Here is a 22,414-nt window from a genome sequence, read left to right as displayed (position 1 = left end):
TCTGTGTGTTCCTGCCACCTCTTCATAATATCTTCTGCTTCTGTTAGGTCCATACCATTTCTGTCCTTTATCGAGCCCATCTTTGCATGAAATGTGCCCCTGATATCTCTGATTTTCTTGAAGAGATCTCTGGTCTTTCCCATTCTGTTGTTTTCCTCTATTTCTTTGCATTGTTCGCTGAGGAAGCCTTTCTTATCTCTTCTTGCTATTCTTTGGAACTCTGTATTCATATGCTTATATCTTTCCTTTTGTCCTTTGCTTTTTGCTTCTCTTCTTTTCACAGCTATTTGTAAGGCCTCCTCAGACAGCCAATTTGCTTTTTTGCATTTCTTTTCCATGGGCGATAAGTATTGATAAAAATGTTTTCCATTGAGTTAACACATATATATGCATATGTGACATTTCACATATGCATAAACATCAACATTTCACAAAATAATTTTACAATGAAGGATGCAGACTGTTTTATTTAGTTTTTAAGGTTGGTTATGGTCACTAAATTAAATTTGTGTCTCAGAAGAATTTTAAAATCACTTTCCTATGCTATATTGCCATGTAGAGGTGACCTTTCATTTCTTCTCTTTTCATTGTTTCTTTCCTTTTTTAACTTTATAGTATGGAACATTATAAATATACAGAAATAGATAATCAGAGCATTTAATCCATAAAATGTTAGTATGTGTCTCTAAAAGGTAAGGGTCTTAAAAAATATATCAACATACCAATGATAGTTACTTAATATCATGTTTCTAGTTAGTGTTTAAGTGAATGGAAATGGTTATCCTAAATGCTTTACTGGAGTTAGCTTGTTCAAATCAGAATCAAATACAGTTCACACATTGCATTACAATTTGACCCTTGAACAACATGGGTTTGAACTCTGAATTCACTTATATGCAGATTGTTTTTAATGCATGGACTTCCCAGGTGGCTCATTGGTAAAGACCTGCCAAGCAGGAGGCATGGGTTTGATCCTTGGGACCAGAAGATCCCTGGAGGAGGAAATGGCAACCCACTTCAGTATTCTTGCCTAGGAAATCCCATGGACAGAGGAGGCTGGCAGGCTACAATCCATGGGGTCACAAAAGGGTCGAACATGACTGAGTGACTCAGAAATAACAGTTTAGTAATGTACAGTTCAAGGTTAGTTGAATCCATGATGCAGAATCTTGGATATGGAAGGGCTGGTGACTTGTTATATTTGGATTATATTGGTATATTCAACTATGCAGAAAGCCGGTGCTCAAACCCCTGTGTATTGTTCAGAATTTGATTATAATTAGTGTCTTGTGTTTTTTTTTCAGTCATCACCTCCTTTTGGTTTAAAATGTCTTGGAAAGTCATGTTTTTGCTGAAGTACTTTATTCTGTATGATGTTTTTTTCTTCCTCCAGTTTTATAGAGATATAATGGACATACAGCACTGTACAGTTTTAAGGTGTACAGCATGGTGATTTTTTTAAGATTGTGACATATAAATTGGTATATCTTGTGTCTTTTAAAACCTGTAGAGAATTCCTCGCAGAAGGCGATGGCCCCCCATTCCAGTACTCTTGCTTGGAAACTCCCATGGACAGAGGAGCCTGGTGGGCTGCAGTCCATGGGGTCGCTAAGAGTTGGATACAACTGAATGACTTCACTTTAACTTTTCACTTTCATGCATTGGAGAAGGAAGTGGCAACCCACTCCAGTGTTCTTGCCTGGAGAATCCCAGGGACGGGGGAGCCTTGTGGGCTGCCGTCTATGGGTTCGCACAGAGTCGGACACGACTGAAGTGACTTAGCAGCAGCAGCAGAGAATTCCTATTTTAAACAGATTCTTTCTGTATATAGACAGTTGTTCACTGAATGAAGTAATGAATGTGTTGTGCTTTTAGGTTCGGCGTTGGGCTATCCTGACTGCAAGAAACTTGGGGAAAGTGGATAGAGATGATTACTATGACTTACAGGAGGTTTTGACTTGCCTTTTTAAAGTTATTGAGTTGGGACTTTTAGAAAACCCAGACATTTATACTTCTTCTGTCCTTGAGAAGGGTAAACTGGTTCTTCTGCCTTCACACATGTATGATACTGCCAACTACAAAAACTATTGGTTAGGTGAGTATTGTTGCTATACAAATAACAATTAGTATTTTCCAGTAGTGTTTTTTTTAAGCCTACAATAATCTGGTGCTTTTATTTATTTTTTAATTGGCAGATAATTGCTTTATATTGTGTTAGTTTTTGCCATACATTGACATGATCCAGTAGGTCTTAACGATTATCCAGCAAAAGTCATCTCATTTGGTAATCTGATTAGAATTGCGAAATAAAAGATTTCATAGTTTGCAGTTCTTGTTCTGTCATTAAATTGACCATTACAACATTTCTCTTTAAATACTTTTTATCATAGAAATCATCTGTGTAACAAGTATCTTTTGAAGTATGGCAAGTAGATCTTTTATTTAAGGCATTATTAGATGTAACAAAATATTAGCATAGAAGCTGACTTTAATAGAATTTGATCTATTGAAAAAAGGAGGTTTAATACTTCTTTTCCTATCTGTAAAGTATTTCCTGGCATAAAGAGATTAACTTTGGTATTCAACACATTCTATATTGAACTTAAAATAGTTCAGTCCTATTCATTGATTCAGAGTCTTAGTCATGTGTGTATTTGGCAGTGATTGGTACTTGAAATATGATGATCTTAAAACTTAAGGGATCTTCAATTTTATGAGATTAAATTGTGTGTAGTCATTTTGGAAATTGCTTTTTAACAAAGTTCACAGTATTTTCCCTTTTATTCAGTCTAAAGTTCTGTTCTTGGGAGCAGTTGTATGTGAACGTCTCAGGCTTTAGTGTCTGAGGCACTGGATTATGTTTTGCTTCATCTTACTGCCATGTTATTATTCTGCCAACTAAACCAGAGAAGACTTTAGAACAGTGTTAATGTAATCAGTTCAAGCAAACTATATGTGGTCTTACAGGTATTTGCATGCTGCTGACCATTCTTGAGGAGCAAGCCATGGATTCACTGTTGTTGGGCCCAGATAAACAGAATGATTTTATGCAGTCAATACTTCACACCATGGAGAGGCAATCAAATGGTAATAAACTTTATTTGCTGAATTTTGTGATGGTGGTGCACTTTAAAATTACTAGAGTCACTAAGGATTTGGATGAATGATATGGCGGAAAGAATGAACACTTTATGGTTTTTGTCACAGATTCAGAATGTTAAGTTGGAAAGGATCTTTAGAATTTAACTTTATTTTCAGCACCTTATTTTCATAAGAGACTGAAGCCCAGAGGTGTTAACATATTTTCTCACGTTGCAATACCCAATCAGTAGTAGAATGAAGACTAGACTAGAACCTAAAGGAGATGAATTTCTAATAATGTGATAGTAAATTTATGCAGAAAGCTTCTGCTGTCCCACTACCTCACTTTTGCTTGGTTTTTCATTTCACTTCAGTTTAATGGATACACTGTCCCAACACAGTGACTGGCAGCCAAATGTGATTGTTTAAATTTATACTAATGAAACTTAAAAATTCAGGTTTTCAGTCCCATTAGCTACAACTTCAAGAGCTCAGTGGCCACATGTGCCTGGCTGCTACCATATTAAACTGGGCAGACAGTGAGCCATTTCTATCATCACAAAAAGTTCCCTTGGACAATGCTGCTCAGATAGCCTAATAAATAGGGTCTAAAATTGTTAGTAGAGGCCAGCTTGGTTTTATCATGGTTTTTTCAGGCTTATCAGTGAGCGTCTGTACTAGTGTTTCTAATCTTAACCTTTTTTATGAAGGAATGAATCATCAAAGACCAAGCATGCCAAATCCTGTGAAAATACAATTTTTTACCCACTTTCACTTCTCTTCAGGCAACTTCGGTATAGATACAAATTCTTTTGTGGAGAATTTTAAAAGAAATATGTAACTGTTACTGTTTCTTTGATCACATGTGTTTTCTTGTGAGATTATTTCTGATCAAGGTTATTACTAAATTCACTTACCAGAATTTACTAAGTAATTTGTTCATTTCTTTCCCGGTGCTTTGCACATATGTTTCTGTTCTCTCTGTTAATCCAGCTCCCCTAACATGCTTCAGAATGAGTCATCTCTTTAGGAAACTTTCTGTAATTGTCTTTACCTTACTGATGACTTTGTATTTGAGAGTTTGCTAGACAAAAGATAGCTGCAGTGTAGGATAAAAAAAGTACATGAGAGGTTCTACAGAAATGACTATGATTTTTTTTTAAGTAGAGTCTAAGAGCCCTGAAGGAAATAAAGCAGAATGTTCTTGGGTTGTTAAGGATTGTGTGAGTGAGACCACTTACTCCAAAGAGTACTGTGGAAGGTCAAATGACTGGGAGTGTTTGCTGCAAGGGGAGGTATTTGAGCTGAACTGTAAGGAAGGATAGGAAACTTTTTTTTTTTTTTTGATTGGTGGTACTAATAGTGAAGCTGTTCTAGTTCTTACTTGGGAAAAGCCAGCGATTCTTTTTTTTTTTTTTTTGCTATAGATGGTGTATCTTTATTTTACTATGGAAAAATAAATCTGAGAAGAATACAGTAAGATCTTACAAGTGCTTGACTGAGAACTTCGAATTTCCTTAGAAAACAGTGAGGAACAGTTTAAGGTCTATGAGTGGGTCAGTGTTTTGCCACTGCACATAGAGAAGTGAGAAACGACTGGATGCCAGAGGATGGGAGTAGTGGGCATTCCTGCCAGTTGGATGGAATGAAAATAACAAGGCCACATTGAGACAGGGGTGGATGAAGAGAGCGCATCTCTGCTTGTCCAGTGCCTCAGGGATTCAGTCTCGTACACCAGCCAGGTGACACGCACAATTCAGGATTTCTTAAATCATGGACTTTGTTTAGATCTGGCGATACCAAGTTTTTCTTACTTCTCCCTTCCTCACTTCTGCTATTTATTGAAGGATGAGAATATAAAGGTCTGGAAGAAGCGGAGTAGGAAAGATTCTTAAAGGTGTGGCAAACAGGGTGAGAAAGTTGAATTTATCTATCTAGACTATCTCTGTTTGTTCCACATGAAAAAATTCCTTAACCAAGGTGTATTGCTTTTAAAAAAATGCAAACACTCCTTAAATGTTTGCCAGCTTTCTAAGACCTGTAGTTGGCAGGGCTTAAATTACTTCCTGCTTTGCTTTCAGTTTTGTTGCTACCCAGGTAAAGGGTGCTTAATTTTCAATATATTTTAGTACTTTTTTCTAATTGTTTTTTAATTTGGCAGTTACTCCATTATGTTTCAGATGATAGTGTGGATCCTTTCTGGCCAGCATTACACTGTTTCATGGTGATTCTGGATCGCCTTGGATCTAAGGTCTGGGGTCAACTTATTGATCCTATTGAAGCATTTCAAACCATTATTAACAACGTGAGCTACAATAGAGAGATCCAGAACATACGGAACAGCTCTATGAGGTTTGTTCAGTTCCTGTGTCAGGATTTCAAACAGTCTGCATAAGGAAGTCTGTTAATTGACATGATTTTTTTCTTCTTTTTTTTCCCCCTTTAGTTCAGTAATTTCTGTTCTTAATATTTTTAAGGACCAAGTTAGAACCGGAGCCATATTTGGATGATATGGTGACTTGCAGCCAGATTGTATACAATTATAATCCTGAAAAGACCAAAAAGGTATAAAGCATTTTCAGAGTTCAGATGATACTCTGTTGCCTTTATATTGTATAGACAGTGCAGTGATCAGTTGCAGTGCTGATTTTATGGTATATAGCTATTCTGAATCAACTGTTGCATAAAATTTTTCTGATTGAACAGTAGTGCCTGGGGAAAAATGGGCACACTTTGAAATTTTTAAGTATGGTTAGGAAGGGTGGAATGTTTATGGCATGGGGGAGATAAATCATGTGACTGGAAATCAGAACCAGCTGATGGAAAGAATTTCAGAGTGCATGGAGGTTTTGTAAATTTAACCTTTTCATGAAACTTTAGCCTCAAAATTGAACTGTTTTCAATTTCTTGGTGGTCCGTATGTGTGCACCAAAACAGGAAAATTGAGCAATATATTTTCTTGTTTACAACTGTGTGTCAAGCAACCATGAATGGTGCTTGTTTATCTGAACGTCTGTATCTCTTTCATTTTAGGATTCGGGGTGGAGATCAGCCATTTGCCCTGATTATTGTCCTAACATGTATGAAGAAATGGAAACATTAGCTAACGTGCTCCAGTCAGACATTGGTCAGGACATGCGTGTTCATAACAGCACATTTCTGTGGTTCATCCCTTTTGTGCAGTCCCTCATGGACCTGAAGGATCTGGGTGTGGCTTACATAGTGGAGGTTATTCACCATCTGTACTCTGAAGTCAAAGATGTTCTCAACCAGACAGACGCTGTGTGTGACAAAGTCACTGAGTTTTTCCTTCTGATTTTGGTGTCCGTGATTGAACTACATAGAAATAAAAAATGTCTACATTTGCTGTGGGTTAGTTCCCAGCAGTGGGTGGAGGCTGTGGTGAAGTGTGCCAAGCTTCCGACCACAGCGTTTGCACGGAGTTCCGAGAAGTCATCTGGAAACTGTTCCAAAGGCACAGCAATGATATCATCCCTGTCACTGCATTCAATGCCCTCCAACTCTGTGCAGCTGGCTTGTGTGCAGCTGATTAGAAGTCTCCTGAAAGAAGGCTATCAGCTTGGGCAGCAGACTCTCTGTAAGCGGTTCTGGGATAAGCTCAACTTATTCCTGCGAGGGAATTTATCTTTAGGTTGGCAGTTGACTAGTCAGGAAACCCATGAGCTACAAACTTGTTTAAAGCAAATTATTAGGAACATAAAATTTAAAGTACCTCAGTGTAGCACTTTTGTGGATCTGAATCCTGCATGTAAGACACCTCCTGCATCTTATAAAGAAGAAAGTGAACAAATAGGGAAGAAGTCTGAAAAAGATGCGCACTGTCTAGAAAATTCCAGCCCAACATCTTCTAAAGAACCAATGAAAGCTGATGCATATCAAGTGCAAGAGAGTATTTTGAGCAAAGCAAATAATGCCATAGAAGAGAGTAAAGAGCCATATTATATAAAAGATTTGAAACTAGAAGGCCACCTCTCAGCTGAGTCATGTTTGAAGCTGAGTAGTAAAAATCTTGCCTGTGAAAGAGTTCAAAATCAAGTTAAAATAAGTACAGGGAAATATAAGTCTGTAAAAGAGAATTCCTCATGTACCCCACAGAATGGTACTTTAAGAAATGGTCCAGAAAAAGTATTTGACAGAGGAATAATAATATCAAGGCGCTTATTGACTGTTTCTAGCACGGATTCTCTGGAAAAAGTGTCTGCCTCCAATGAGGACTTCTCTTTAAAGGAAGATGGTCTTGGCAAAAGCTCAAAAGCAAAATCTAAGACACATAAAGATGGAGTCTGTGCTAAGTTGTCACATGTAATAAAAAAGCAACACAGGAGAAGTATCAGTTTAGAGGAAAACCTGACTGTATCTAGCATTGAGGGTTTCTATTCAAAGAAAGATATAGGAGGTCAGAAAGGAGGTGGAAACATATGCAATCCTTCTTTAGTCCCTAATGGTATTCTGGATGATAAAAATGGAGAACAAAAATCTCAAAGCTGTTTACTGCTGAGAAAGAAAGAAGTAAAGAAAGAAAAGTTAGATATTTTCTCTACCCCTGAAAACAGTTGTCAAATACAGGAATGTCATGTTGATACCAAAGATTTGGTCTCACTCACAGAAATGACCAATACCTTCATGACGAAAGCATCTCCCTTTAAAGAGCCTGTGACTGGACATGAATCAAGAGATATGAAAATTAGTAGGAGCATTGATCAGTTTTCTTCTCATTTAAGAGAACAGGACTTTAGCAGCAGTCCCCAGCCTGACACCTTAACAGATTCTCAGGTAGACAGAGACCTCCACAAATTATCTTTAATAGCTCAAGCCAGTGTTACTAAGTTCCCATCAGATTCAACTGAAAAAAGTTTATCCCAGATACAAAGAAAAGTAAAAGATGAGAAAAGATGTTTCACAGCAAACCAAAATATCAGGGAAACCTGCTGTGAACAGGTTATTATTATTTCAGATTCCGATGACGATGAAGATGAAAGAATTCTGGGTTTGAAGAAACAAATGAAAGAGATAAAAGCATGCATTGAGAAAGAATGTCCAGAGCAACATACTTCAATAGCTAACACAAATGTGGAACAGAAGGTATTAATAAAGGAAGAAAATCCAGCGTCCCTTTTGGAGTTTGAGGAATCTGATTCTCAGTTTTTTGAGTTTGAGACTCCATGTGAAGTGTTTTCAGTTTGGCATGATCAGAAACCAGACAAGAATTCAGCTCAAGAGAATGAAAAAAATCCATGCTCAACTTATGTGAGTGATAGTACAAATGATTTGGGTTATGAGACAGATTATGTACCTGAAGAGGTCATTAAAAAAGTAGCAGAGAACTTTGAAGAGCGTACAAAACCACGTAGTAGTAGTACTTCTGTTGAGGAATTTTGTGAAATTGAAGTAAAACCCAAGAGAAGACGATATGAAAAACCTATAGCTGAAGATCCTCTAAGGCCTTCTTCATCTTCTGTCAAAAACGAGGACCAGTCTGATATTCTTAACAAGGGAAATGTGAGTAAAAATGATTTTAAAGGTGTAGATGCAAGATCTACAGTTCCCAGTTCAAGTGTTCAGAGAAACGCTGTGGTTTCCCCAAAGAAGTCTCTTCCAAAGCCTCGCATGTATTCCAAACCTGTCAGGAAAGTTCCAGTGGTTAAAGCTTCTAAGAAATCCCATTCAGATACCAAGAAAGGGCAGAGTAAAAGCTCCCATTACATAAGCTGTAGAACAACTCCTGCTATTGTTCCGCCAAAGAAATTCCGCCAGTGTCCCGAACCAACTTCAGTGGTTGAGAAACTTGGCCTGAAAAAGGCTCCTCGTAGGGCATTTGAATTGTCCCAGGGATCTTCAGAGTGTTTAAGTCGGCTGCGTGACCATGGCAGAACTGTTGGAGTAGTGGATACCCGGAAAAAGACGAAGTTAATTTCTCCTCGGACTCTATCTGTCAGAAATAATAAGAAACTGCTGACGAGTCAAGACCTTCAGTTTCAAAGGCAGATGAGATCCAAATCACAGCAAAACAGACAAAAACGTTTTGATTGTCGAAGTACAGATAAGACACGAGCAGGGCCACGTGCTGCACAGAGCTCTGCTGTGCCAGAATCAAATAAGTCAGATTACAGTCATGGAGGAGCCGAGGTGACTGCTAACAATAAGGGAAAACAGTTACTAACATGTCAGTCTTCTGAAACAGAACCCATGAAAGCAGGAAAACAGTTACTAACATGTCAGTCTTCTGAAACAGAACCTGTGAAAGTAAACCAGTGTAATCCTGTCATGGTAAATGGAAGAATAGCAACAAATGAAGTTATTGTTCCTACCTCAGAGGATCTATTAGACAGAGGTGACCTAACAGTTCATCATTTAGAGTTGGCAACTTTGAAAGAGGAAGAGCCTGAATTCAGCAGTGACATAGAGGAAGATGATATATTCTTAACACAGCGTGACCCTGAAGACATGGATTTATGTTCACAAATCGAGAGAGAGAATGATAAACTCATTGAAGTCATTCATGGAAAAGATACAGTGCAGGGAGAGGAAGAGTGTGTGAGTCAGCCTCAGTTGGAATCTTTAAGTAGCACAAAATGTAAGTACAAAGATTGTGTTGAAACTCTGAAAAACCTGGGTGAGTACTGCTCAAAACACTCAAAAACTAACGCCACAGATGAAGATGTATTTCGTAAACCTGGCTTGCCTCTGTCTGCATCAAAACGTTCGAGACCTTCCACGACCAAGGTTTTTAGTTCAAGCAGTACTTCACGGATTGCTGGTCTCTCCAAGTCTTTGGAAAGTACCGCAGCCCTCCCATCATCTCTGAAAAATAAGTCAAGTGGGGCACAGTCTGTTCTGAAAGGACCACAGCCACCCCTGAAGCCAGTGGCTGAAGTGAAAGGTCTATGCAATGTTTTCCCTGCTCAGACTCCAAATAACTCCAACAGGCAAGTTTTGAAAGTTCCATTTGGGGAAAGCAGACCTTTTTTGACTTCCTCTCCAGTAAACATTCTCACGTCGTCACAGTCCATCTCTGATACTTTTGTAAAAGAGGTCTTGAAATGGAGATACGAGATGTTTGTGAACTTTGATCAGTGTGGGCCCCCGTCGAGTCTGTGTCAGTGCATCGCAAGACGGGTGCCTATCAAGTTTCAAGACTGTGGAGATTATTTTAATGTGTTTTTCCCTTTGATGGTACTGAATACTTTTGAAACAGTAAGTATGTGTTTTAATCATATACATCCAGATTTTGAAATTGCCTTTCTTTACCATGCTAGGAGAACAGCTAAAATATAACTTGTAAATGTCATGTTGAACAGACATTGTGCCAGACACTGTTCTAGATGCTGGTCATACAGAGGAAATACCAATACTTTCCTAATCTCTGCCCTTCTGGAACTTATGCACACAGTCCAGGGGTGGCAAAGGAGGAAATGTTTTTCAGTGCAAAGGAAAGGGAAGACTTCTCAGAGGAGATAGTCTCCCATCTGCATTTAATTATGTTTAAAAAAAAATTTTAATTGGAGGATAATTTACAATATTGTGTTAGTTTCTGCCATACATCAACATAAATCTGTCATAAGTATACATATGTCCCCTCCCTCTTGAGCCACCTACCCCATCCCACCCCTCTAGGTGTCACAGAACACTGGATTGAGCTCCCTGAGTCATACAGCAAATTCCCCCTGGCTATTTTACATTCGGTAATGTATATGTCTCAGTTCAATTTGTCCATCCCTCTCTTTCCCCCACTGTGTGTCCACAACTCTCTTTATGTTTGTATCTCCATTACTGCCCTGCCAATAGGTTCATCAGTACCATTTTTCTAGATTCCATATGCATGCATTAATACTCAGTATTTGTTTTTCTGACTTACTTCACTCTGTATTCCAGGCTCCAAGTTCATCCACCTGATTAGAACTGACTCAAATGCATTCCTTTTTATGGCTGAGTAATATTCCATTGTATATGTACCATAACTTCTTTATTCATTCATCTGTCAGTGGACATCTAGGTTGCTTCCATGTCCTAGCTATTGTAAATAGTGCTGCAATGAACCATGGGGTACGTGGGTCTTTTTCAGTTATGGTTTCCTCAGGGTACATGCCCAGTAGTGGGATTGTTGGGTCATGTGGTAGTTTTATTCCTAGTTCTTTAAGGAATCTCCATACTGTTTTCCGTAGCGGCTATATCAATTTACGTTCCCACCAACAGTGCAAGAGGGTTCACTTTTCTCCAAACCCTCTCCAGCATTTATTATTTGTGGATTTTTTGATAATAGCCATTCTGACCGGTGTGAGGTGATATCTCATTGTAGTTTTGGTTTGCATTTCTCGAATAACAAGCAGAGGATGAAATGGCTGGATGGCATCACTGACTCGATGGATGTGAGTCTGGGTGAGCTCCGGGAGTTGGTGATGGACAGGGAGGCCTGGCGTGCTGCGATTCCTGGGGTCACAAAGAGTCGGACACAACTGAGCGACTGAAATGAACTGAATAACAAGCATTGTCGAGCATATATTCGTGTGTTTATTAGCCACCTGTATGTCTTCTTTGGAGAAATGTCTATTTAGGTCTTTTCTCCCACTGTTTAATTGGGTTGTTTTTGTGCTATTGAGCTGCGTGAGCTGCTTGTATATTTTGGAGATTAATCCTTTGTCAGTTGTTTCATTTGCAGTTATTTTCTCCCATTCTGAGCGTTTGCTTCTTCATTTTGTTTATAGTTTCCTTTGCTATGCAAAACTTTTAAGTTTAACCTAGGTCCCACTTATTTTTGTTTTTATTTTCATTACTCTTGGAGGTGGGTCAAAGAGGATCTTGCTGTGATGTATGTCAGAGTGTTTCTCCGAGAGTTTTATAATTTCCTCCAAGAGTTTTGTATACATAGGTATACTTGTGGCTGATTCATGTTGATCTTTACCCCATCTTCTTAATCTCTTCTGCTTCTGTTACGTCCTTGCTATTTCTGTCCTTTACTGGGCCCATGTTTGCATGAAATATTCCCTTGGCATCTCCAATTTTTTTGACGAGATCCCTAGTCTTTCCCATTGTTGTTTCATTTTGCATTGTTCATTTAAGAAGGCCTTATCTCTCCTTTCAATTCTTTGAAACTCTGAATTCAGTTGAGTACGTCTTTCCCTTTCTCCCTTGGCCTTTTGCTTCTCTTCTTTTCTCAGCTACTTGTAAAGCGTTCTCAGACAACACCTTGCGTTCTTGCATTTCTTTTTCTTTGGGATGGTTTTGGTCATTGCTTCCTGTAAAGTGGTGCGAACCTTTGTCCATAGTTTTTCAGGCATTCAGTCTACCAGATCTAATCCCTTGAGTCTATTCATTGTCACCACTGTGTAATCATAAGGGATTTGATTTAGGTCATACCTAAATGGCCTAGTGGTTTCCTACTTTCTTCAATTTAAGCCTGAATTTTGCAGTAAGAAGCTCATGATCTGAGCCACAGTCAGCTCCAGGTCTTGTTTTTACTGACTGTATAGAGCTTCTCCATCTTTGGCTACAAAGAACATAATCAGTCTGATTTCATATTGACCATCTCGTGAGATGTCTTCATCCATGTGTAGAGTTGTCTACATGCATGTGTAGAGTTGTCTCTTGTGTTGTTGGAAAAGGGTGTTTGCTGTGACCAGTATGTTCTCTTGACTGTGTTATCCTTGCCCTGCTTCATTTTGTACTCCAAGGCCAAACTTGCCTGTTATTCTGGTATCTCTGGACTTCCTACTTTTGCATTCCAATCCCCTGTAATGAAAAGGACATCTTTCTTTCTTGTTTATTTCTAGAAGGTGTTGAAGGATAGAACTGATCAGCTTCTTCGACGTCAGTGATTGGGTCATAGACTTGAATTATTGTGATGTTGAACAGTTTGCCTTGGAGATGAACTGAGATCATTTTTTCATTTTTGAGATTGCACCCAAGTATTGCATTTCAGTCTCTTTTGTTGACTGTGAGGGCTATTCCATTTCTTCTTAGGGATTCTTGCCCACAGTAGTAGATAAAATGGTCATCTGAATTAAATTCTCCCATTCCCATTCACTTTAGTTCACTGATTCCTAAGATATTGATGTTCACTCTTGCCATCTCATGCTTGACCACATCCAATTTACCTTGATTCATGGACCTAACATTCCAGGTTCCTATGCAGTATTGCTCTTTACAGCATCAGACTTGACTTTCACCACTAGAGACATCCACAGCTGAGCACTGTTTCCACTTTGACCTAGCCTCTTCTTTCTTTCTGGAGCTACTAGTAATTGCCCTTCGCTCTTCCCCAGCAGCACATTGAACACCTTCCAGCCTGGGGAGCTCATCTTCATTTATCATATTTTTTTGTCTTTTCATATGGAAATCAGCCCTGGGTGTTCACTGGAGGGACTGATGCTGACGCTGAAACTCCAATATTTTGGCCACCTGATGCGAAGGGCTTACTTATTTGAAAAGACCCGAACGTTGGGAAAGATTGAAGACAGGAGGAGAAGGGGACGGCAGAGGATGAGATGGTTAGATGGCATCAGCAACTCAATGGATATGAGTTTGGATAAATTCCGGGAGTTGGTAATGGACCACGGAGGCGTGGCGTGCTTCGGTGCGTGGGGTCACAAAGAGTCGGACACGACTGAGCGACTGAACTGAAGTGAACTGTCCTTAGGGTTCTCAAGGCAAGAATACTGGAGTGTGTTGCCATTTCCTTCTCCAGTGGACCATGGTTTGTCTCTTGACTCAGATCTGTCTCTCTTGGGTGACCCTGCACAGCATGTCTAATGGCTTCCTTTAGTTACATAAGCTCCTTCACCACAACAAGTCTGTGATCCATGAAAAGGCCAATAATGTTGTCTGCCAGAGGTTCACATAAAAAGAGCTATTAATAGAAATGTTTATGATGAAAGGATTTGTTGTTTAGTCGCTCAGTCACGTCCAACTTGTTGCAACCCCATGATAGCATGCCAGGCTTCCCTGTCCTTCACTATCTCCCATAGCTTGCTCAAACTTATGTCCATTGAGTCAATGATGCCATCCAACCATCTCATCCTCTGTCACCCCCTTCTCTTGCCCTCAGTCTTTCCCAGCATCAGTGTCTTTTCTGGTGAGTCAGCTCTTCACATCAGCTGGCCAGAGTATTGGAGCTTTAGCTTCAGCATGTTAACTGTACATGCTACTATTTTCTATTTGTTACCCTTGTTGTTTATTCCTGTTTTTATTGTCCCTGCTCTTGTGGTTTTAATTGAGCATTTTATATAATTTTATTGTCTCTCTATCCTTAGAATATCAACAAAATTTTTTTTTCAGTGATTGCCTTAGAGCTTGTAGTATATATTTACAACCAAGTCTGTGTTCAGATAACACTTCATGGATAGTGTGTCTACCGTACAATAACGAAATATTCCTGATTTTTCCTTGTCATCCAGTGTATCATTGCTGTCATTTGTTTCACATACACATAGGCCTACGTTAACAAACACACACACACACATACATAAGCATCCATAATTTAATATGTTGTTGCTCTTATTTTGAGTAAGCTATTATCTGTTAGATGAATTAAAAATAAGAAACAAAGGTTTTAATTTTGCCTTCATGTATTCATTCTCTGATGGTCTTCCTTTGTTTATGTAGATTTGAGTTCTGACCTATATAATTTTCCTTATCTTTGAATATCTTTTAACTTTTCTTGCAAGATAGGTGCAGTGGTGACAAATGCCCTCAAATTTTGTGTGAGAAGATCTTTATTTCTCCTTCACTTTTAAAGGGTAATTTTGCAGGATTCAGAATTCTAGGTTGGTAGGGTTGTTTTTGTCTCAGTCATCTTAAATGTTTCACTCGCTTGCAGTTTTCTGCAGGGCAGTCGGATGTAGTTCTTAGTCTTCTCTGCTATAGATAGGGGTTTTTTTCCCTCACTGGCTTCTTTCAGGATTTCTTTCTATCTTTAATATTTCAGATTCCTAAAGTGTGAATATGATACGGTATGTTTGCTAAAGATGTAGTTTCTGGCATTTATTCTGCTTGGTCTCTGAGCTTCCTGGATCTGTGATTCGGGGTCTGGTATTAATTTTGGAAAACTGAGTCATCATTGTCTCAAGTACTGCTTCTTCCCCACCCCCCTTCCTTCTTATATCCCCATTATGTGGGTGCTGCAGCTTTTGGCATTGTGGTACAGTTCTTGGATATTCTGGGGTGTGGCTTTTTTCCTCATTTTGTTTTTCTTTGTTTTTCAGCTTTGGTAGTTTCTGTTGCTGCATCCTAAATCTCAGAGATTCTTTGCTTAGCAGTGTCCATTGTTCTAATGAGCCCAGCAGAGGCATCCTTCATTTCTGTTAGTGTTTTTAATCTCTAACCTTTCCTTTGGGATCTTTTTCAGAATTGACATCTCATTCATTACTATATCCACCTATTAGTTCATGGGCTACTTTTTCCTTTAAAGTTAGTATATAAATTAATATTGTTTTTGAAAAATTGTTGGTCTGACAATTCCAGTATTCCTGCTATATCTGACTAGTTTTGTGTGTTTTTGCATTTGAGAATGCAGTTGTTTTTTGTTGTAAGGTGGATTTGATCTACTAAATAAAAAGAACAGCAGTAAATAGACCTTTAGTAAATAGTACTGAGGTATGGGGGAAGGGAGAGCATGCCATAGTCCTGTGATAAGGTGTCAGTCTTTCTTATTTTCTGGCTGTGTTGAGTCTTCGTTGCTGCTCGGGCTTTTCTCTAGTTGTGGCGAGTGGGGGCTGCTCTCTGGCTGTGGTGCAGGGGCTTCTCATTGCAGTGGCTTTTCTTACTGCAGAGCACAAGTTCTAGGGTGTGTTGCCATTCCTGGGCTCTAGAGCACAGGTTCAGTAGTTGTGGTGCAAGCACTTAGTTGCTCCCTGTCATATGGGATCTTCCTGGATCAGGGATCTAACCCATGTCTCCTGCATTGGCAGCACGATTTTTTTTTACCACTAAGCTACCAGGGAAGCCCAGGTGTGTCAGTCTTTTAGTGAGCCTTTGCCTTTGGCTTTCACACTAATCATTCATCTTGGTTTCTCCCTGCCTCCTCAGGTGAGATAGGATGACCAGAATGGGTTGGAGTAGGTTTTCTTCCCCCAAGTAGGTTAGGCTCTGATAAAAGCCTAGCAAGTTTCAGTTCAGTTCAGTTGCTTAGTTGTCTCCGACTCTGACCCCCATGGACTGCAGCACACCAGGCTCCCCTGGCCATCATCAACTCCTGGAGCTTGCTCAGACTGATGTCCATCAGGTTGTTGATGCCATCCAGCCATCTCACCCGTTGTTATCCAGCGAGTTTTGCTCTGGCAAAATAGTTTTTGTATAGATCAAAGCCATGTTAAGAAGGTTAGAATGGAGGTGGGAGGGAGGCTGAAGAAGGAAGGGATATATATTTAATAGATGATTCAGGTGGTTATACAGCAGAAATCACCACAACATTGTAAAGCAATTATCCTCCAGTGAAAAATTATTTTGAAAGGTCAGAATACTCTGATGTAATTTAAAATGGTTCTAAAATTCCTAACCCTCAACACTGCTATATCCACTCCCTCTCCCCCACCAAAGGACACAGGAAATTTTCTCCCACATTTACTGTGGGAGCCTATTAGAGCTCCTAGATGTGAAACTCTAGTGTGGGATATCCCTTATGACTGGGTCACCCTAGAGATTTTAAGCATTCAGAGTTGTTTAGACTGAGCCTCCAGCAGTTTGTCAAATCCAGTTCAGGTTTTCTTCCTGGCATGGAGGTTTCTGCTTAAGGGTTTCTGCTCTGCTAAGTCTTCATTGTCTGTATCCACCTTTTTGTCTCTTTATACTTGTGAGGATGGACTGGTGATTTTTAAGTTCCATACATGCCAAGCTGGAAACCATAAGTCCTAAGTTAATTTTTACTATTTCTGTCACCTGGGATTTCTAGGTTCTGGATTTTGTTGTTGCTTACTTTGGAAAAATTTTCAGATGTCTTTGCTTTCTTAATTTGCTTTTTTTGCTTTGCTAAGGTGGCACAGGAATGGATCAGTTCTCCAAACAAAGAGAAATTCTATCAGTTGCATTTACGAAAATTTCCTGATGATTATAAAAAATACTGGGAGTTTGTGGGTAAGTTCTTTCTTAAGTAACTTGCACTGTGTCATGTAATAATTGGAGAGATTTCTTTTGAGGGAACAGGATAATTGTTTGAATTTTCTGGGCTATAGGTTTCCTAAATTGAATCTTATGTAGAATATGTTTAAAGTCTTACTTAACGAGGATAATTAGTAGTGCATATATTACTGCTAGACTTGCTCCTCATCTGTGTGAAGTGTGGGGAGGTGGTGAGGGGGGTAGGGTTATTTTACCTATTTTGTGACTTTTGTAATTTACTTAACTCAGCAAATACTTATTGACTGTGTACTGCCTGATAGTGTGTGATTCTAGATGCCAGATATGTAGCTGGGATGAGAACATAAAATTCTGCCTTCACGAAGCTTACATTTGACTTATTTTCATTTAATCTGTTGTAAATGTCTTTTCAGTATTTGTAATTATTCTGTTGTTAGCATGTTCCATAGTTCTGTTTAACTAGTTTCTAGTTAGATGTGTATATTGTTTATGGTTTTTCACTATTACACTGAATAAATCCTTTTGCCTGGATCACAGTGTAGGCATTTTAAGACTTGATTCATATTGCCTCTGTCTACCAAAAAGAATTCCATTGTCACATCTAACATAAGAATGTATCTCTCCTCATTTGCTAGTTTAAACTTTTCCCGTTTTACATGGGAACTGTATCTCATTTGAGGTTATACATTTTGTCCCCAAATCTTCAGTGGTCTTTTATATTCTTGGGGGTAGAAAAGGGTCACATAATTGTCTCTGCATACCATTTGTCATTTTTCTGTTAGGGAGTTTTTTTTCTTCTTATTTGTGTGCATTTGTTGTAACTCTTTTTTTAGTTTCATTATTTGCGTTCAGTTTCACATTTGGTTTTTGAGGCAGTTTTTATCTTCTTATGTTCATAAACTTTACTGTTCAAATTTTGGTTTTAGAAATTAAATAGTTTCATGTTTTCTTGTAGTAATTTTATATTTCTTTTTAATATTTAAGTAACTGATTTATCTGCCACTTATCTTGATTATGTGATAGAATCACATAGTCTTTTCCCTTGTTTCTCACTTCTTTCATTTAACATGTGTGTAATTCATCAATTTTGTGTGTATCTTCAGTACTTGTTTTCATTGCTGTGGTATTATTTCAGTGTATAACTACATCACAGTTTTACCGTTGATGGAGATTGTTATTTTATTTTTTGGTCAAGCCATGTGGCTTGTCCTAACCACTGGACCACCAGGGAATTCCCATTAATGGGCATTTTTTCCATCAGTTTTGGTCTGATGGTCTTCTTTTGTATCAGGAGTCCACAAGCCCAACCCCAGGTTCAGAGATTCACTAGGACAACTCACAGGAATTATATTCATGCTCATGGCTGTGACTTCTTATTGTGAAAGGATACAAAATAAAATTAGCAAAGGGGACTAAGCACATGGGTGAAGTCTAAAGCAGACCAGGAGCAACCTTCAAGAGTCCTTTCCCAGTGGAGTCACACAACAGGCACTTAATTGTCCCACTAGTCAGGTGTGACAATACATGTGACATGTTACCTACCAGGGAGACTGAGGGATTCAATGTCTGCAACACCCTCTGCCCATTCCAGATTCATAACTTTCCAGAAGCAAAATGGGTGTTTGACATAAACCATAGAGAAAGAATTTGGCAAACAGGTTAGATGCAGTGCACCACTGTCATCAGTGAATGAGAACTGTCTGGAAATCCAAGTTCTTAGATGCCAGTGGAGGGGGGCAACTTGTAAGCTTTCTAAGGACAGAAGAAGCCTCAGGCCTGCTATGTTAATAACTCTTTTACGCATAGCATTTTATGAATAATGCCACTGTGGTCATTCATGTGTCTCTAGTGTCATGTGAGGGCATTTTTGTAGTCTTGTCTCCTGAAATGAGTTGTATGAGTTCAACTGAAGTAGATAATGCCAAGCCAGTTTATACAGAAATTATGCAGCCCCATCAGTGTATGGAAGTCACATTGTTCCATGTTTATACCAACACATTTGTATCGATTGTGCTATTAATTTAACCTGTTACCGTGTGCGTACTGATGGCCATTTGTGGTTTTATTTTGCTATCAATGAACTTGACCCCTTTTTACATATTTAGTATATGTTTAAGTAACCTCTTTGGGGAAGCCAAAAGACTTGTTCATTTTCTGTTGTCTTTCTCTTACTGATTTGTAGCGAGTTCTTTGTATAATTTGGATGTAAAGCGTTCTCCCACTTTGGCTTGCATTATGACTCTCATAGAGATGTCTTTAAAATTCTTGTTTAGAATTTATTTTTAGCATAACAAATGCATTTGTATATTTTTTTATGGAATGCTCTATGACTCATTGAAGAAACCTTTCCCTGCTGCACATCATAAATATATTATCTTAACATCTAGAACTGGTGCCAGCAAACAACAGCTTGCACATCTACCCCATATCTTGTTTTTATATTGCCCTAGAGTAAAGTTTTTGTATATTTTTAAAAGGTTTTGAAAAAAAGATGGTGATGATGAATATGTAGCAGATTCCATATGTGGCCTGCAAAGAAAAATCTGGCTCTTTACAGAAAGTTTACCAATCCCTTTTCTAGAGGCTTCACTGTTTTGTCAACCTGGAATCAATTTTGTGCATGAGTAAGATGTAGGGGCCATGTTTCATTTTTTTCCCCTAATGGAGATGTAATTATCCCACTACTGTTAATTGAAAAGACTATCCTTTCTTCATGGTCTATAGTGCCATGTTTGCCATAAATCTAGTGGCTTTTTAATGCACTGATATTTTCTGGATGCCTTTCTCTATTGGATCATTTGCCTACCTCAGTGCCCATGTCACGTTGCTTGATTAGTTAAGCTTTAGAATAAGTTTTAGTAAACAAGTCCTCTTAGCTTGTTTTGCCTTATGAGTACATCGGCTATTCTTGTCCCTTTGCCTTCCTATGTAAGTTTTAGAGGAAAAAAAATGTTGAAGTTTGTTGAAAATTGGCAAAGTTGGTACTAAACTTTTTAATTAGAGCGTGCTGTTTTCCCAGCCCCATTTATTTTACTGCTGTCCTTTCCCCTTGTTTGAAATGCCACCAGTAGGCTCAGAATGCTTGTATGCACTTGGATATTTGTTTCCAGGTTTTCTCTGGGGATTTTGAAAGTAGAGCACAAAAGTGAGAATTTTTTGATTAAAAACCAAGGTAAGTTTCAAGGAAAGGAAATTTATTAGCTCCTTTTGAATATTATGACTTCATCTATTTTGGTGTTGTAGCAGTAAATTTTTAAGAAAAACTGTATAATACTCTGTGATCAATATTTGAGAATTCCCACTGGCTTAGACCATCATTTTTGAAGTGTGTACGCTACTTGCTTGAACTCTTTAGTACAAGGGTTTAATATCCTTTAGTTAATCTTATGTAAATTTATTCTGTTAGAATAAATGCTGACTTCTTACTGTTTTACAGTTTATCTTGAGGAATGTGAGCTAGCTAAACAGCTTCATCCAAGGGAAAATGATTTGGTGTTTTTGGTTCCTGAAAGACTCAATGAGGAGAAGAAAGATTTGGAGTGGAGTCACCTGGAAGATGCCTGTGAATATTATTGTGGCTATGTTCATAAATTCCGCCGCACTTCAGTCAGTGAGTACCTAGTGAGACTCTGTAGAGAAGTCTGTCAGAAACTTGTCTTCTCATTTCCTTCTATATTAGGCTTTACCAGCCATGTATTTGCTGTACATTTAGCTGGTGTACATTTATCAGACTTGTGTTTGTGAGGTTGATGATTTATTTACCTTTCCAAGACCTCTTAGATTTTCTAGACTCAGCTGGAAAAGGCCCAGTATTTCTTGCTTTAGACTTCAGATTTAAAAGTGTTCTTTTGTAATGTCTTCTTCTCCTTCTAGTAAATTTCTTCATCTGTTAGTGTTTGTTATAAAACAGATAATTTGCAAGCCATCTGTTTGTTAAATCACATTCCAGCTTTGGTTTTCTGGCTAATTATTAATGAGCAGACCAAAGATGTAACTAACTGTAAGGCACCTTGAGGGCTTTACTGCTTCTGTCACTTTCCTCCATTGTGTTGTAGGGGCTTCTCTCCCTAAGGGAGCATAACAGAAATAATGTTAGCTTGAATTTAAGGAGTACCAACTATGTGCCACACAGTGTGCCCTGTCCTTCCTGTGCACATTTACTATCTTTTCCCAGAGCCCTGCAAAGCAGAATTAGTTGTTCCCTGCTTATTGGGATATCAGAGGTCGGGATGTGGAATAACTTATCCAAGGTCACCCTTAGTATTAAATGGTAGGTTCAGAATTGAAACCTAATTTTATTTGACTGAGAAGTCCACATTCTTTATATATGCCAGGCTGCCCTTTTGACATTGCTGCTTTTTTTAGTCTCTCTTATGTGAAAAGAATATGATTTCATTATTCCTTCACCTTTTTGCGTTAGATCTTATAAACAGCAACAGAGCTGTTGGAGTTGAGTAGTGTGCCGCGTCGTAACTGATGTGCTGTGTTTACTCTCGTGTGAGCACAGCTCAGCTCTTCATGTAGGATGCGTGTAGAAGAGAAGCTGTGGGGATACATAGCTTTGTCTGTGCTTTTGACTCTGACAGGTGGCTACATTTGCCAGAGTTCTGTTTCAAAGGTGGCCTCCTTCCCTGAGCTCTTCATGTATCTAATACTCTGCCATCTCCATTTGGAGATTATTAGGCATTTAAAATCTACTCCAAAAAGAAACCCTTGATTTACTGCCTGATGTGCTGTTGCTTCAGCTTTTCCCATCATAGGATGCAGAACCTCCATTCTCCCAGTTACTCAGCCCCAGACCTCAGAGTCATGCTGGAGTCTTTCTCTCCCTCACAGGCTCCAACCAATTTGTCAGGAAGTCCTGTTACTGGCCCATCCTTTGCAGTATATCCTCCATCCTGGCCCCACCTCTCCCACTACATCCTGGCCCACAGGACCATTCACTTTCACCTGGATTCACCTGGATTAAGGGGTCTTTTTGCTTTTCCCATTGTAGTGTATTCTTCATTCACCATAAGTGATTCTTTTAATGTGGGCGTTAGAGCAGGTCCCTTCCCTACACAGAGCTGTCCTGTAGCCCTTGACCTGACTCAGAGTCATACTGCAGAGCCCTGTGAAGAGTAGCCACCAGTAGTTTCTCAGGCTTTGAGCTCGCTTCCTCCCAGCACACCAGCCTTCTCTCTGTTCCTCAATAATCCAGATACCCTGCTGCCTTTGCGGTTGCTGATTCTCTGCCTATAGCATA

General features: G+C 38.9%; 1 protein-coding gene across 10 annotated transcripts in view; it reads left to right on the top strand.

Moving 5' to 3' along the window:
- SETX (senataxin) overlaps nt 1–22,414 on the top strand; it is a 104,258-nt gene that overhangs the window by 35,546 nt on the left and 46,298 nt on the right. For 9 of the 10 annotated variants that reach the window (XM_044926478.2, XM_044926477.2, XM_044926473.2 and 6 more), the window contains 7 exons: nt 1,876–2,095; nt 2,968–3,087; nt 5,262–5,433; nt 5,559–5,646; nt 6,115–10,296; nt 17,067–17,166; nt 20,606–20,779. In XM_044926478.2, the coding sequence (XP_044782413.2) occupies nt 1,876–2,095; nt 2,968–3,087; nt 5,262–5,433; nt 5,559–5,646; nt 6,115–10,296; nt 17,067–17,166; nt 20,606–20,779 (5,056 nt within the window). Of the gene's footprint in view, nt 1–1,875; nt 2,096–2,967; nt 3,088–5,242; nt 5,434–5,558; nt 5,647–6,114; nt 10,297–17,066; nt 17,167–20,605; nt 20,780–22,414 lie in introns of those variants that run through there. The other variant, XM_044926480.2, reaches the window with a different exon arrangement.

This window comes from Bubalus bubalis, chromosome 12 (genome assembly GCF_019923935.1).
Source record: "Bubalus bubalis isolate 160015118507 breed Murrah chromosome 12, NDDB_SH_1, whole genome shotgun sequence".
NCBI lineage: Eukaryota > Metazoa > Chordata > Mammalia > Artiodactyla > Bovidae > Bubalus > Bubalus bubalis.
Note: the sequence above shows the minus strand (reverse complement) of the source record. Positions and strands in the feature narration are given on the sequence as shown.